This window comes from Equus przewalskii, chromosome 1, assembly GCF_037783145.1.
Source record: "Equus przewalskii isolate Varuska chromosome 1, EquPr2, whole genome shotgun sequence".
Taxonomy (NCBI): Eukaryota; Metazoa; Chordata; class Mammalia; order Perissodactyla; family Equidae; genus Equus; species Equus przewalskii.
Window position 1 is genome coordinate 154463219 of NC_091831.1, and position 15214 is coordinate 154478432.

Consider the following 15214-nt stretch of genomic DNA (forward strand, 5'->3'; position numbering starts at 1 on the left):
TATGAGAGTGGGTGCACAGTCTTCCTCATCCCAGTGCCCACATCCCATTGCCCCTTGACCAAGACCCGACAAAGCCTCCTCAGCCTCAGGCAGCCTGGAGGTCAGGTCTGGGCAGATGAGTCCTCTTCTGTGATGTGCCATCTTCATCCTTTGCAGTACCCACCTTGTAGTCAGCCTCGCCCCATGGGAAGGCTACTTTGAAAAGAATAAAAATCCTGTTGAGAAACTTGCAAATAAAGGAGGGCCACCTTAGAAAATAATAGTTTCCATTTGTCCCTTCTGCTCAGCTGCTCACCTATGTCCTTCAGGCTGCTTAGCCACTGCTCCCTCAGTGTTCAAAAGAGATCTTTCAGTGAGGAAATGCATTTTCTGGCTCTGAAACCAGGTCTTTGGATCTTATATATATTTAATAAGCAGCCTCTCCATAAGTTGTTGCCAGTATAATTACCACCATTTTATATTAATGGCACGACCACAACTTGGTCCAGTTACTTTCCTAACCTGTTTTATAGAATACAGGTATTCATATTGGCTTAAAAATGAACCACATATCTTCGCTTTTAAGAGATTCACTTGAGTGATACTGGCCATGAAAAGAGCAGGCAGAGCTTATGTCTCTTTGCTAGAGGCAAAATGAGAAGGCCCTTGGGATTGACTGGAGTAGATAATTGGTGCCGAGGAAAATGCAGTGAGTGTGAATTACTCTTGAAGGCTTTACAAATGTTGTCAGACTACTTTTAGACTGGCAGCAGGTGTGAACGATCCCCGTTTCACTGGGCAAACACTGGCTCAGCTTGTATTTGTGAATAATGGGAAGGCAGGTGATGTGGTAATTAGAACACCAGTGTTGGCTTCGGACTGTGGCTCCTGTTCTGGCTCCCTCATCAGTCGCTGTGTGGTCTTGGGCACGTTACCTCTCTCTGTCTCAGTTTCTTCAGCTGCAAAATACAGATAATTTTTGGCTCTCCCTCCCAGGGTTCTTGTGAGGATCCCATGACATAATCTATTTAGATTGCTTTATAGTGGACATTCTGTACGTACTGCGAGCTATCATTAGTTTTAGCGTTAGTGGTATTTGCATTTGCCTCATGCTATGTTCTATGACCTTCTGTCAGTGACCCTGTGAGGAGAATTTATGCCTGTTTTCCGGCATCTCCTTAACCCAGCCAGAACTGGGTTGTCCATCTAACACTATCCTCGTGGACGTAGCTCTTGATCCTGGCTCCACCCTTCTTTTTCCTTTCTGCCCCCTGACCTTCTCATCTGGCGTCCCCAGGGCCTGAATCACTTCCTCCTTTACTCTTCTAACCAGTCCTCTGAACAATCGTTTCAGATGTCTGTAACTCTGGAAATTCTTCCCTCATGTGTTAGATCAGTGATTCTTGCGTAGACATCGGAATCACCAGAAGGGCTTCAGAACACACGGATTGCTGGTCCTACCTCTAGCGCTTCTAATCCCATAGGTCTAGGGTGAGGCCCAAGAATTTGCATTTCTAGCAAGTTTCTAGGTGATGCTGGTGCTGCTGGTTGAGGAAGAAAATGAAAGAAGGGACACTAAGTGTTATCAAACTCAGCTGCCCCTTGGGCACCCCCTCCCAGAGTGTTCATTTCTACAAGGAACCTACCCCTAGAGCTCTCTAAATAATTAAGAATTTAATGTCAACAAAAGATATGGAGGATTGTGATCAATTTTAGGAGATAGCAATGCAAAATCACTTGGAAAATAGGATGCATAGGAATTTGAATTTTAAAACAGCTATATGATTACCTCATTCTTCTGTAACCTTTGAGGAGAAAATAGAGGTTTTCAGCCCTATATCCATACAGTATTCAGACAGAGAAAAAAAATACTTGTGGATGTAACTGAGTGCGAAAGAAGCTAAAACTGAGGTTAGTCTAATGGTTGTTGGCAAATTAGCCAAACAGTCAGCGAGCTTTCCCTTTCGAAAGGGCTTCGTTAAAGGGTATGACCTACGGCAGAAAATCCAGCTCACTCCCCTTTTGGTTTTATGCCCTGCAGGCTGGTGGGCCACTGCTTCCTAAGTGGTCCCCCAAAGGACAGATGTTTCAGTAAAGAAAGTAATTTTCTGCCTCTGAAACCAGATCACCAAATCATATTTTTATTTAATAACAGCCTATCATTGGATGTTGTTGATATAATTACCAAAATTTAACGTTGTGGAGCAACCACAGAAGTTATTCTTCCAGCCTGTTTTATGGATATTATTTTACTGCAAACACTACCTCTACCTACTTCAAAAAATGATTTGCAGGAGAAGCTTTGAATAAGGATTTCCCTAACAACGTTAAATAAGGTTCATGTTGAATAAAAGAGATTGTAGGGTTTTCTACCTAGAATCCTAAGCAGAAAGAAAATAATACCCCTTTGCCTGGTGTTTGGGTTACCCTGCCTGCAGCAGCAAAGTGGACAAGATTGCTTCTAGTTATTGCTTCAGACCCTCCCAGTGTTGACTAACCTGGGGTTCGTGAGTCTGTGGAAAGAATTAGGATATCCAGGAATCTGTGAATAACAGCTTCATTTCCACCAACTTGTCATTAATCTCTGATAGCATTTTTTTTCAATTATTAACATAGGCAGCAAAGCAAGTACCTGCCTTTCTTAAAAACAGAACCTACCGATTTTCTTATATCACATGACAGTGGTTATGATATCTTGAAATATCATTTACATTCATCACTACTTCAGGATTACAGTGGACGTGAGACCTGCCACTAGATCTTTTTGTCTAGTGAGTTAATAAACAAGTACCTATGTTAGTATATCACAGATTTATTTTTTATGATCTTGATAACTGAATTTCAGTATAGTCGCTTCTCTTTGCAACCCACACATTTTATTTCTTGTATTTAAAGTGTGAGAAGCAATCCATAGGTTTCACCAGTCTGTCAGAGACACAAAAACAGTTGAGAATCTCTGAGACAAAATTATAAAGGAAGAGATGATAGACTGACTGTAAAATACAAAACCTAATGTGAAAAAAATCCTGTAAACAAAATTAAAAGCTCACTAAAAACTGGGAAACATATTTGAAGTATGTGTTACAAAGAGCTAATAATCTAGAGATGTGCAAAGTACTCACCCATTAGTTTTTTTAAGGATAATTACCCAACAGAAAAATGGAAGAAGAACATGGATGGGAATTTATAAAATATGAAATAAAAGTGGTACTTATGTGTGGGAAAACGAAGTTCAACCTCACCAATTAAATGCAAATTAAAGCAACAGGAATATGACATTTTTCACCCATTAAATTGGAAAATGTTTGAAAATGTATTAACTCCCATTACTGTAGTGAAGATGGCTAAGTAAAACACACTCTTTTATAAATTTGATAATAATAGAAATTGTTGTGAGCTTTCTAGAGGGCAATTTCACAATTCATAGAAAAAGCCATTAAAATGTACAAACCATTTGATCCAGTCCTTTAATTTCTAACCATTTATCCTAAGAAAATGATCAGACATGAACAAAAATTATGTAAAAGGAAATTCAAACCAACTTTATTTATAAAAATAAAAAATGAAAACAAGTTAGTAGAGTGTTGTATTTTCATAAACTTTCCATAAATTGCTATTCATTCATGTGATAAAATGCAGTGCGCCTATTAAAAATCAGGTTAAGAAAATGCTCAAGATAAATTGTCAAGTGGAAAAATCAGGTTTCAAAAAAGTTTGTCTAGAGTATGATCTCCGTCTGCGTACATAAAGACTGGAAGATGTTAAGTAAAATATTGACAGTGGTTATCTTTGAGTGGTGAGACCTCAGTAAATTTTCTTTTTTAGATATTCTCCCAATTTTGTGCAATTAATAAATTACCTTCATAATCAAAAAAAAGTGAAAGTCACTTATGAATGTTGACTGTCTTTACAAAAAAAAAAAATTGAGCTAAATAAAATTTGCAAAGAATGGTAGGTGTCTAAGGCAAGATCGGAGTTCTTTTGACCGACCTTGAGAACCAAGCAGCCATTCTTCTTTGTCCCTCAAAGATCAACATGCTTCTTAACTTTCAACTGGGAGAGAACTGCCCCTGCCCAGAAGAGATCCGGGAGGAGCTCTATGATTTCCACGAAGACCTTCTCATTCACTGTGGTGAGCTTCCGGGATAAAAGCTTATCAAAGATGTGTCTGCTTCTGATTCCTTGGTTCAAAGTTGGTGGCGAGTTAGGAAGTTAGTTTTCTATTTAAAATTACAATCCTAATTGTTCAGGAAATGAGCCTCTCCAAACTCTTTGGGCCAGAGGAGAAATAGGAAATAATCCTCATAATATATGACCCAAACTCCTTCCACCTAGAAGACATTTTGCTGAGATATAAGAGTAGGAACTGAGTCTCTGAAGAAGGAAAGAAAATATCTGATCCTTATGTAAACCTCACCCAGTTTAAAGTTAGATAGTTGGGACTCTGCTCCTAGCTGAGCCAAGTTTCTGATGCCCTTCGCTTTTTAACTTTTAAGTGATATAAATGTGACAACTTTTCCCCTTAAGGATTCTAAGCCGGCGTTTCCTACTTTGATACCCATCTGCTGGTTTTAAGTGGCTCTCAGCCTTCATGCTGCTTGCACAAGGGTGGATTGAGAAATGTATGGATAAGAGATGATCTTTTCATTTGAAGTAACTCAACGTTAACTCTTCCCAGAGACTCTAGAGCCCAGTTTGGGTATAGGTTTAAAAAAGTTAAGTCTTGAGCTTGAAATTCCTTGATGCTCTTGTACACAAAAATCATCTTTTTAAAAAACTTGCTAAGAGACATTATGTAGATAAATATTTATGAGAGGCTGCCTATAGTATCTTTAGAAAGTTCCAGAAGGGTGGGAGGCAGTCTTTTTATGTTCTTTGAATCATTAGTGGTTTCATGTACTATTTGAGGTTTTCACTCTGTTCTGTGCCTTGCTAGGGGTTCCCTTGGAGGAAGAGGAAGAGGAGGAAGAGGACACCTCCTGGACTGGGAAACTCCGTGCCTTGGTGTATAAAATCAAAGGCCCTCCCAAGCCAGAGAAGGAGCTTCCAACGGAGGAGGAGGAGAGATGCCCTAGTAAGTGACAGTGCCTTTCAATCACAATACTCCCAACACGGTGCTCTTCTAAGACTTAGTTAAGGTAATTGGCTTTCTAACAAATACTATAAGATAGAGATGGGCTGCTTAGCTTCAAAGGAAGCATCTGGGCATTTTGTTATAATTGGTGATAGTTATTGTTTTATATTTGGTGCTGTGCTTTTTTTCTAACTTAAGGAACTTACTTTTAGAGTCTTCTGAAACCTAAAAGAGTAATTGCCTGGTGGGCTTGCTCTTGTCTGTCGCCTTAAAAATGTCTGTGAAGAGATTTCTGTCCTTCTTTCTTTTATGTTTCCGTAGTCTTCCTCTTCTAACTATTGTCTCTATCACTTTTGTTTGTGGTTCCTTAGCATTGAAAGTTGCCCCAGAAAGGAAATAAAATAATAAAAGGGCAGTAAAGGAAATAGGATGTGGAGTCGGGGGCATTGTTTTTGGCTTTGGGCCATGATTTTCATGATGTTGCATCTTAGAAAACTTTGACCTTCTATTTTTCATCATTCTTGAACCCTGTCCGCATTCGTTTCTCTAATCCTAATAGCATACATGGTTCCTACCATTTGGGCCCATGTTGAAACAAGATCATAATTTGCTCTACAGGGCAGTTTACTCTTTATAAACCATTAACATTTCAAGAGGAAGATTGTCTGCATATTATGTATTATCAATCTGCTCTTTATTACCAGATTCTGCAAATATTTCATTTGTCTAAAGAAGAAGAATTTCCCAAGTTTAATATAGTTGCCTTTTATCTTGTTCCCTGTTCCTATCCATCTTAGAACATGCTTTCAAATCATAATCTAGAGCAATAGACTGTCAAGATATGATCGGTTTGTCTGAAAACACTACTTTGGGGTTCATACGTCTTATTGGCCTTTATATTGACCTTCCATCTTTGTCAGAATGTCTCTGAAGGGAAAGAATCCTCACAATTTATCAGCAGAAGTGTTGAAGCCTCTGGAAGAATGTATGGGGTACATGGCAGCAGTTGCAGTGGCAACCCTTGATCAGTCCTATTCGTCACCATGGAAAGGGTGGGTCTTTGGTGAGGACATGCCAGCAGGATGCAAAGGCACAAAAAAGTGAGTTTAGACTCCTTTTGTGGTTACTGCCAAAGCAGAACTAAAAATAAACTGAGCTGACCCATATTACCTGCTGAGAGTCTCTTTTGAAAGTGGATACTTCTTTCTTACTTTCTAAGAGAATATGTCCTACAAGGTGACCATTTCATGTTAGGTAGATGGAGTCAGTCAGATTCAATCCCCTGGCTCTGTGAAGTCTCCCTAACTCTAAGAATGGTGTCCGGGATCCAAGGATTGCAATTTTTAGCATGACTACCCCATGGCCTCAGGCAGAAAGACCATGTTGTGTCTGTTCTGGTAGAACATGCAAACCTGAAAGGCCACCCCAGGGTGAGACTCCTTGTCTTCACCCCTGCTGCATCCCTTCCACAAGCAGAATTATGAGAGGTGTCAGCTTTGTGTCCCAAGTCTATTCTGGAGGCCCAGAAACAGAAATAGAAGGTGGTCCAGCCTGTCTGGTTGTTGGCATATGGGTTCTCTGCCACATGTTCCGAAGACATGAAGCTCCTCACGCAGGGCTGACATTTTAAGAGGAAATCTTGGGACTGGTTTAACTGCCATACTCCCAAAATTGTTTTTAACTTGATCAAATGGAAACACTTTCTGAATACATAGCCAGTTGCAATAAAGGGGCCAAATCCTTTAAAATATTGGTAAGTTTGTCCATGTTCTTGCTTATCTGGTTTCTCTTACCCTTCCATTTGATAAAATATTAAAAGTATAGATAATGAGAATAATATGCTATAGTGAATTGACAGTTTACCAAAGACTTCACATATTTTGGTTTACTGCTGTTGGTTTTTTCACTTCTCCACTGTGTAGTTGATGAAAATAGGACTCAGAAGAATTAAAGAGTACTTTTTCATGCATTTATTCTTTCCACCCTACCTGGTTCCAGAAAAATTTCAGGGTGACTGGATGTCACAGCCCAAGGTAACCAAGATGAGTAAAGCTGTGACTTGATTGAGATCTTCCCACACTCATTCCCTGCTCTTTCCATTGTCCCATGAAGCTTGCCAAAGAATTTATCAATATTTACAGCACGAGCCCCTAACATAAATATTACATACAGAATGGCTTTTTAAAACCATCATCTTGCGGGGCTGGCCCTGTATCCGAGTGGTTAAGTTCGCACGCTCCGCTACAGGCAGCCCAGTGTTTCGTTGGTTTGAATCCTGGGCGCGGACATGGCACTGCTCATCAAACCATGCTGAGGCAGCGTCCCACATGCCACAACTAGAAGGACCCACAACTAAGAATATACAACTATGTACCGGGGGGCTTTGGGGAGAAAAAGGAAAAAAATTTAAAAAAATGATCATTTTGTCTTTCTTACTACATCTGTGAGGTAACTCACTACTCTGACTCATTATTAACATGTGAAAAAGCTGAACCCAACAGAAGTCAAAATTTTAACATCAAAAAGCCAATCAACCCAAGGATCTAGATTCAGAGTTTTCAGGGTAGGTGGCGCAATTTGTCCTCTATGAGCAGTTGGTGTTGGCCAGATAACCTACAGGGGAAGCTCAACTTTTCTGGGAAAGAGGAAGCAACAGGGTCCTGAAACTCATGAGAATCCTGCTGGCTGTTACAGGGATTTGCCCAAACCTACTCCAAGTCACATTGTCGATAAAAGCTGTTACAGTCTTACCAAAAGATCATATGATAATGAAGAGGTAATCAAATCTAAAAGGAGCCGCCCACCGTACTGAGTCGCATTTCTTTTTAATATCCCAACCCAGCGAATTCCCTAGAAAATCTTTTGCCTGTTAGTTCTAGGCCAGTGCTTCTTACACACTACAATTTAAGCAGTGTTTTCTTGAATATAAATCTGTAGCCACTGAGTTATTCCTCCAGAAGAAGCCAGCCAGCTATTTCTGCTAAATGCTAAAATTAACAAAATGAAAATCACCTGTCACTTTACAGATCAAAGTTGGCACGTTCCTGATCTCTGTCGTTCGCTGGATGCTTTCCCCATGGGAAGTTTTTTCATCATCACCTCTCTACAAAGAAAGCTGCTACTTGTGCCAGCTCTTGCCCAGTCCCTGAATGGCCTGAGAGGCCTACACCAAAATTCTCCCCACCTAAAAAGTAAAATAACTCAGCAGTAGGTACAGCTGTGGTGCTCAGGCCATATTTCTAAGCCTCTTTAAATTCTCTCCAAACTGCCTCTTTCCAAGACACACACACACACACAGAGACGCCTCCTCCATGGAGTCCTTCTTTCAACCTCGTCCTCCTTCTCCCCGGCCCTGCCAGATGGGGAAATTTCTCACAGGGTGTGTGCAACTTTCCACCTTAGGCGGGGTGTCTGTGGACCTGTTTGTTTTCCTTACCAAGACTTAGTGCTGGGACCACATCCTCCTTATTTCCACGTTCAGTTCATGGCACAAATCTTTTTGACCTCCGATGCTTGTTAGTTACTCGAGGTTCACAACGATGATGAAAACGAGAGCCTTACAGACAAAGGAGGAAATGAGGGTGGACAGGCAACTCAATACAATCATGAGGTCCTATGTGCTATAATAAAAGTGCAGGTAAGATACAGTAGGTGGCCAGAGAAGGGGATTGGGAAAGTGTCTGAAGAATGTAGATGGGTAGATGAAATAAGAAGGGAAAGGCATTTTTGATGAAAAGAGTTGCTTCCACAAAGGCTTCAGGGGCAAAAAATTTCATAATCCGAGAGTGGCAATGAGTTGAGATTGGCTGAATTATGAGATGGGCAGAGTGGAAAGGTAGAGAGGTGTTAGAACAGAGTGTCTTGAAGTTGAGTATTAAACTGTATTCGGTCTTAGAGTGTGACAGATTGTTGTGCCCATGTATTTTATACTGCTTGGCCTTGCAGTGTCAGGGAGGGGTTCACATTTATATGGCCCACTGTGTCCTGAGCATTGTCTTAAGCACTTCCGTAAGTATCACCTCATTTAATTCTCACAACAACAATATGCAGTAGACAATTTTATTCTTATTTGACAGTTGAAGAAACTCATGTAAAGAGAGATTTAGTAACTCTCCAAAGTCACACAGTGGTGGAGTAAAAGTTCAATCCACCTGAGTCTAATTCCTATCCATATTATATATACAATAATATCCTTCCCCCTGTAGACAGTGTCTATGAAGGTTCTTGAGGACTAACATTCATTTCCTCAAGAGTGCAGAGGTGGTTATGAACACAGGACACTAGAATTAGACCACCTGGTCTCAAATTCTTGCTCTGCCACATAATGTCTGTGAGACTGAGCATGTGACAGCTTCTCTGTGCTTCAGTGTTCTCATCTGTAAAATGGACATAGCATTAATACTTACCTTATTTGGTTGGTATGAGGATTAAATTAGTTAATATATGCAAGGTGCTTAAAAGTGTGCCTGGTGCAGAGTAAGCACTTAATTTTAACTCTTTTTGGCTGTTAACATGTTTGTCAATCACCTCCATATCTCAGGCACTGTCTTAGGCACCGGTCAGTTCTGTTTTAGCAGGATAACAAGCCAAAGGACTTCAGGGGGAGACGTGGAGGCCCATTGGGATGTCCTGCCACTCTCTAGCAGAGAGATTCTGAGGACTTGAATGAGGGCGGTGTGGTAGGCAGGATAATGGCCCCTGAAGATGCCCATGTCCTAATCGCTGGATCCTACAAATATGTTAGGTTCAATGGCGTAGGGAGATTTAGATTGTGGATGGAACTAAGGTTGCTCATCAGCTGACTTTAAAATAGGGAAATCTCCTGGATTACTGAAGCGGACCCAAAGTAATCACAAAGGTGAAAGTGAAAAGTGAAAGAACGTGGCAGAAGAGAGTCAGAGTGATGGGGCATGGGAAGGTGTGGCTCAAGTTTCCTAGAGGAAGGAGAACATGAGCTGAGGAATGCAGGAAGCTTCTAGAATCTGGAGCTCTAGGGTTAGCCCAGGTCTGGGTCAGATGTCTCATCTCCGGAACTGTAACATGGTAAATGGGTGTTGTTTTTCCACTAAGTTTTTGGGGACGTGTCACAGCAGCAATAAAAATCTAATATAGATGTTAACAGCAAAAAGTGACTTCCAGGTGTCAGATACATTATAAAGGTAGGGTTGGCATATCTTGGCAACTGCTTAGAAATGTGATGAAGAGGAAGGTGTTACAGATGGTCTTTATGGATTTCTGAGAGATGGGCAATTTTGTTAACAGACCGAGGGGAGGAGCAGAACCTTACTTTTTATTTAGCTCCATAGAAGTCCCAAGTTTTTCCACGCCTAGTCTCATTCTCCTGAAGAGCCTGCATGGCAGACAAAACAGGCATCATTAGCCATAGCTTAGAGATGAGGAAATGGAGAAGCTGAGGCATTTAGCGACTTGCCCACCTGTGAGAAGGCAAAGCAAGGATCAGAACTCATTCCGATGATCACTGGCTCCTGGTCCAGGGCTTCACAGCAATAGATGAGTAACAGGTATCCCGCATCTGTTTGATCAGTCAGTGGCAGGCCTGCTCTCTGGCAGCCTGAGTTTTACTGAGGGAGAAGAGAGTTTGGTTGTCAGAGGAAAGGAAATCTAACATCCATTGAGCATCTACTTTGTGTCAGGTTCTGTGCCAGAGGCTTCACATCACTTCATCTGCTTTTATCCTCACAGCAAACGACCGGGTGTAGTGGCAGCCAGGTTCCCATTTTGTGCACTAGGCAACTAAGCCTGAGGGAAGCAAAATAATTTGGACAAGGTTCTTGCAACAAGTAAGAAAGAGGCCAAGATTGGAATCATGCTCCGTATCCAAGGCCCACTGCGCAAGGCTGGGTGGGAAGGGAGCAGGGAGGGGTGGAAGGAGAGGATGGGGAAGCACAGATACTGAGGATGCGCGGCTGGCCACTGCCTCAGAATTAGTTTATTCTCCATGCTGAATAGATGTAGAAACTAGAGTCAAGGCAGTTTGATTACTTTCCCAGCAGAGTGAAGACAGAGACCTCAAGCCCATGAGTCCTTTGCTGTCACATCTCCGCTCCTTCTTCGTTTCAGGGATTTCCCTCCCTCACACATCAGTCTCTTCTCTCTGCTCTTTTCCCTGTTGTCATCATCAATCTTTAATCGCCTGAATGTTTTTGAGAAAGTGATTATGAGGCTGGTTGACTGATTTCAAAAACAACAGGCTAATTTTCTGGAAGTGATGGATGAGACCCCAGGGGGCTACAAGGATGGACTGGCAGAATCCGGCCGCAGTGCCTACGTGTGGTTTCGCTGGTGGCTGGCAGGGCTGCCTCTGACGGTTAGGGGGCATCTGCCAGCTGGAGAAATAGGTATAGGGGTGAAGCAGTTTGCTTCCACACTTGTCTCCACCCTCACAAGTGGAAAGGCTCTGGCCAGGTAGAAAACTACCGTGGGAGGGAAATTCAGAAATGGATTTAGCAGAAATATCCAACTGCCACATGACCGTCCACACACGGGGTGAGAGCCACGCCCCAGGACAGCCTGGCCAGCCTGACTAGGGTGGTTTCTGGCATCCACGCCAGTGGCGGATGGAGGCAGGAGGCTCGGTCTCCAGTGCTCCTCCTGTGCAGCACTCACTCCCACAGCTGCCTCAGCAGACTGCTATTTATGGAAACCTTGGTGTGTTTATGAAATTGAACTGTTTCTTTGTCTAAATAAAAACAAAAAGTGGGGATTGGGCTAATAACAGCCAGCATTGTTGGAGAAACTCAATTCCTGCCACATCTTTTTTTTTTTTCTTTTGTGAGGAAGATTGGCCCTAACATCTGTTGCTGATCTTCTTCTTTCTGCTTAAGGAAGATTGTCGCTGAGCTAACATCTGTGCCAATGTTTCCCTATTTTATGTGGGGTGCCACCACAGTGTGGCTTGACAAGCAGTGCTAGGTCTGTGCCTGGGATCTGAAGCATCAACCCCGGACTGCTGAGGTAGACCATACAAACAACCACTATGCCACTGGGCCGGCCCCAACGCATCTTTCTTTTCTCTTCTTACATGATGGTTGTGAGGATTAGATGATAATCCAGGTATGGTGTTAGCACAGGGTTTGACATATGGGAAGCCCTTGGTAAACATTGGCTACTATTATTGTAATGAGAAGTAGAATGTTCTAGCAAGCAGCTTGAACTTTCACCCTTATTCCCCAGCCAATGAAACCAGCAGAGAAGGAAACAAGTGTACACGTCCAAACATTAAAGACAGAGCTGGGATGATGAAAGCTGGCTTAGATGTTCAGCTGCTTGCTTCAGAGCCTGGAGTGGGCCCTGCACCACAGCACACCTCTTGGGGCCTGACAGCCAGTGCCTGCTTGTTGGGCCCTGATGACATATAGTCAATCGAGCCGTTCTTTCTTGTCACCCAGGAAAAGAGCTCCAGGTTGTCTTTGCAGGCTTTTCCTTTCAGGTTTTCGGAGCCTTGTAACCTTGTTCTCAGTGATCCCGACAGCATACTTGTTCTAGTGAAATGAAGCAAAGGTGGTACCAACTGCACAGCCTGGGCCAGAGAGGCACTAGGAAAGCACAGAGAAATTAGCATGATGAGTTTTCCAAGTCTCCTCGGAGTTGCTGGGTTTGCCTTTCTCCCTGACCTCTGCTAGTAAGGAGTAGGTGTTTGGCCACTTGGTAATGCAGACCAGACTTCCAGCCCAGAGGCAGCCCTGGGGCACAGAGCACAGAGGGCATGAGGCCTTCCACAATAAATCTTCCCCACTAAATCCAGAGGGTGTTATTATGCCATCTTACCCTGACATAGGAAGGGCTCTTTCTCCACTAGCAATCAGGACAGTCATCAAAAAGGCCATCAATTGGCCACAGCTCATCTCCCCAACGTAAGTGATTAGCGGTGTGTGGCGATGCTTTGATAATGGCCACTTACTCACCGTGGTCGGTAGCTGCCGGAATTATAAGATTTTGTTTTATTTCTTCAATCTCAGGTTTTACTATTAGTAAAAGCAAGCTGGGTAACATCATGATAGGGCCGGTTGGCATTAAAATGTGGTGGTAAAATTCTTGATGTTCATCAATTTAACCTGATGAAGCCATAGGCATTCATTTTGCCATTTTAATAAATTAGTACAGTCCTTTCAAGAGCTCAATGGGTCAGATAGACATAGACTCCTAGAATATTAAGCCACAAGTGACTGAACTTGATAGAAGTGAGCAGAGGGACACACAGAGGTAAAGCAACTTAACCAAGGTCACACAGGCAGAGCTGGAACAAAGTACCCAGCACTCTTGTCACTACCCCACACTTAGGTTCATTTCTTCAACATCAATTTTATATTGTTAACTTCATTTTATTGGTGAAGAAATTGAGGCTCTGGGAAAGTGAGTAATCTGCCTAGCTCAGAGTCAGTTAAAGGAAAAGCTAAAGCTTTATGATTTTCAGGATTTATTTCTGGATCTATTTCATAGGTTATTAAGAGAGCATCTAAACAGTATAATATAAATTTAAAACATTAATAAAAATAACTATTTTTTGGAATTTGGTGAAGCTGTTGAAAGTAAGCAGCTTCAAGATGGTAAAGGAGATGGGTTTAGATCCCAGCAGGCAAGGTTGAATCCCATCTGTCTTTTACATTGTGATGTTTAGCTAGTTCCTTAACCTCTGTGTGTTTCAGTTTCCTTGTCTGTGAAATGAGACTGACAATAGTTCCTAACTCCTGGGGTGGGGTAAGGAGAGTAAGAATTCAATAAAATAGTGCTCGGTGTTCTCGTAGTTAGAAGTTTGTACATCTCTCAGCTTCTGAAGTGAATATACAAAGTAGAGGTCATAAGAACTTCATCTCCATATTTATCATTTCAGATGCTTGCAGTAAAAAAGAATAGAAAACCCAACTCAGTTAGAATAGCCAATAAGGGACTTCAGTGACTGGCATACCTGGACGTTTAAAGATGGAGCCAGCCACTGGGTTGAGTTAATCCCGTGCCTCTGCTCACTCTCCCCAGACTTCTTGTTCCGTGTTCCAGCTTTGCTCTCAGACTGGAGCAAGATGGTGGCCGCAGTGCTGGGCCTCACATCCATGCACAACAGTGTCCTAGGGAAAAACGAGAAAGTTTCTTCTGTCCTGGTATTCGAAGCAAGGATCCTGAGATCACCTTCGACTGGAGAACTTGTTCATAGAACTGGTCATGAACCAATGAGTGTGATCTAGAAAGTAAGATGTGCTGGCTGACTTAAGTCAACAGAACCCACCTTTGGAGTGAGGTTGGGTCAGCTTTCACGGAGGAAAATGGGCTGTAAGGTAGAGAGACAGATATGTGTACAAAATCAGGGTTCTGTTAAGAAGGAAGAGGGACAAACGGATGCTGGATATGTGATCAGGAATATTCGTTATGCCATGATGCTTATCATCTTAGCATCTTTCATTTACTCAGTGTTTAGATGTAGGCAGTTCTCACCTTGGTCAGAGAGAAAGTAGAGGCCCAGAAGCTGTGTTTCGGGAACTAGAAAGGATGCTGTCTGTGGTCTGTGTACATTATCTAGTGGGCCATAGCAGCTCTACAATAGGTGCTTTCTGCCTTTAACGTTGTTCTGGTTTGACACAAGCTCTGGGCCAGATCCAGACAGTCTTCAGTTATGTCAGCAGCCCTGGTGTTCACTACAGTTGCGTCCGCAAAAACTCAGTAAACTGAATCTCTCTCAGATCCCAGCTTCTGTGGGCACTTCCATAGTAGCTTGCTCGCCAAGACTCTCCAGTCTGAATTGTACCCTTGGGAAAGGAGTCAAATATCCTCAACCCAGGACTTTGTATCAGTGGGACTATGCTAGTTTCCTCTTGCTGCTGTAACAAATTACTACAAACTTAGTGGCTTAAAATAGTGCAAATTTATGACTTCCGGTTCTGGAGGTCACGAGTCTCAAATCGGTTAGTAGCATTCCATTCTTTCTGAAAGCTCTAGGGGAGAATCCCTTTCCTGCCTTTCCCAGCTTCAAAAGGCCTCCTGCATTCTTTGACTAGTGGTCCCTTCTAGCAGTGGTACCAGTCTGACCTCTGCTTCTGTCATCACATCTCCTCTCTGACACTGACCCTCTTGTCTCCATCTTGTAAGGACCCTTGTGATTACATTGAGCCCATTCAGATAATCCAGGATAATCTCCCCATCTCAAGATCC

General features: G+C 42.4%; 1 protein-coding gene across 12 annotated transcripts in view; it reads left to right on the plus strand.

The window, feature by feature from the left end:
* RYR3 (ryanodine receptor 3) overlaps positions 1-15214 on the plus strand; it is a 485038-nt gene that overhangs the window by 322020 nt on the left and 147804 nt on the right. For all 12 annotated transcript variants that reach the window (XM_070584420.1, XM_070584411.1, XM_070584464.1 and 9 more), the window contains 2 exons: positions 4009-4111; positions 4916-5053. In XM_070584420.1, the coding sequence (XP_070440521.1) occupies positions 4009-4111; positions 4916-5053 (241 nt within the window). The remainder of the gene's footprint in view (positions 1-4008; positions 4112-4915; positions 5054-15214) is intronic.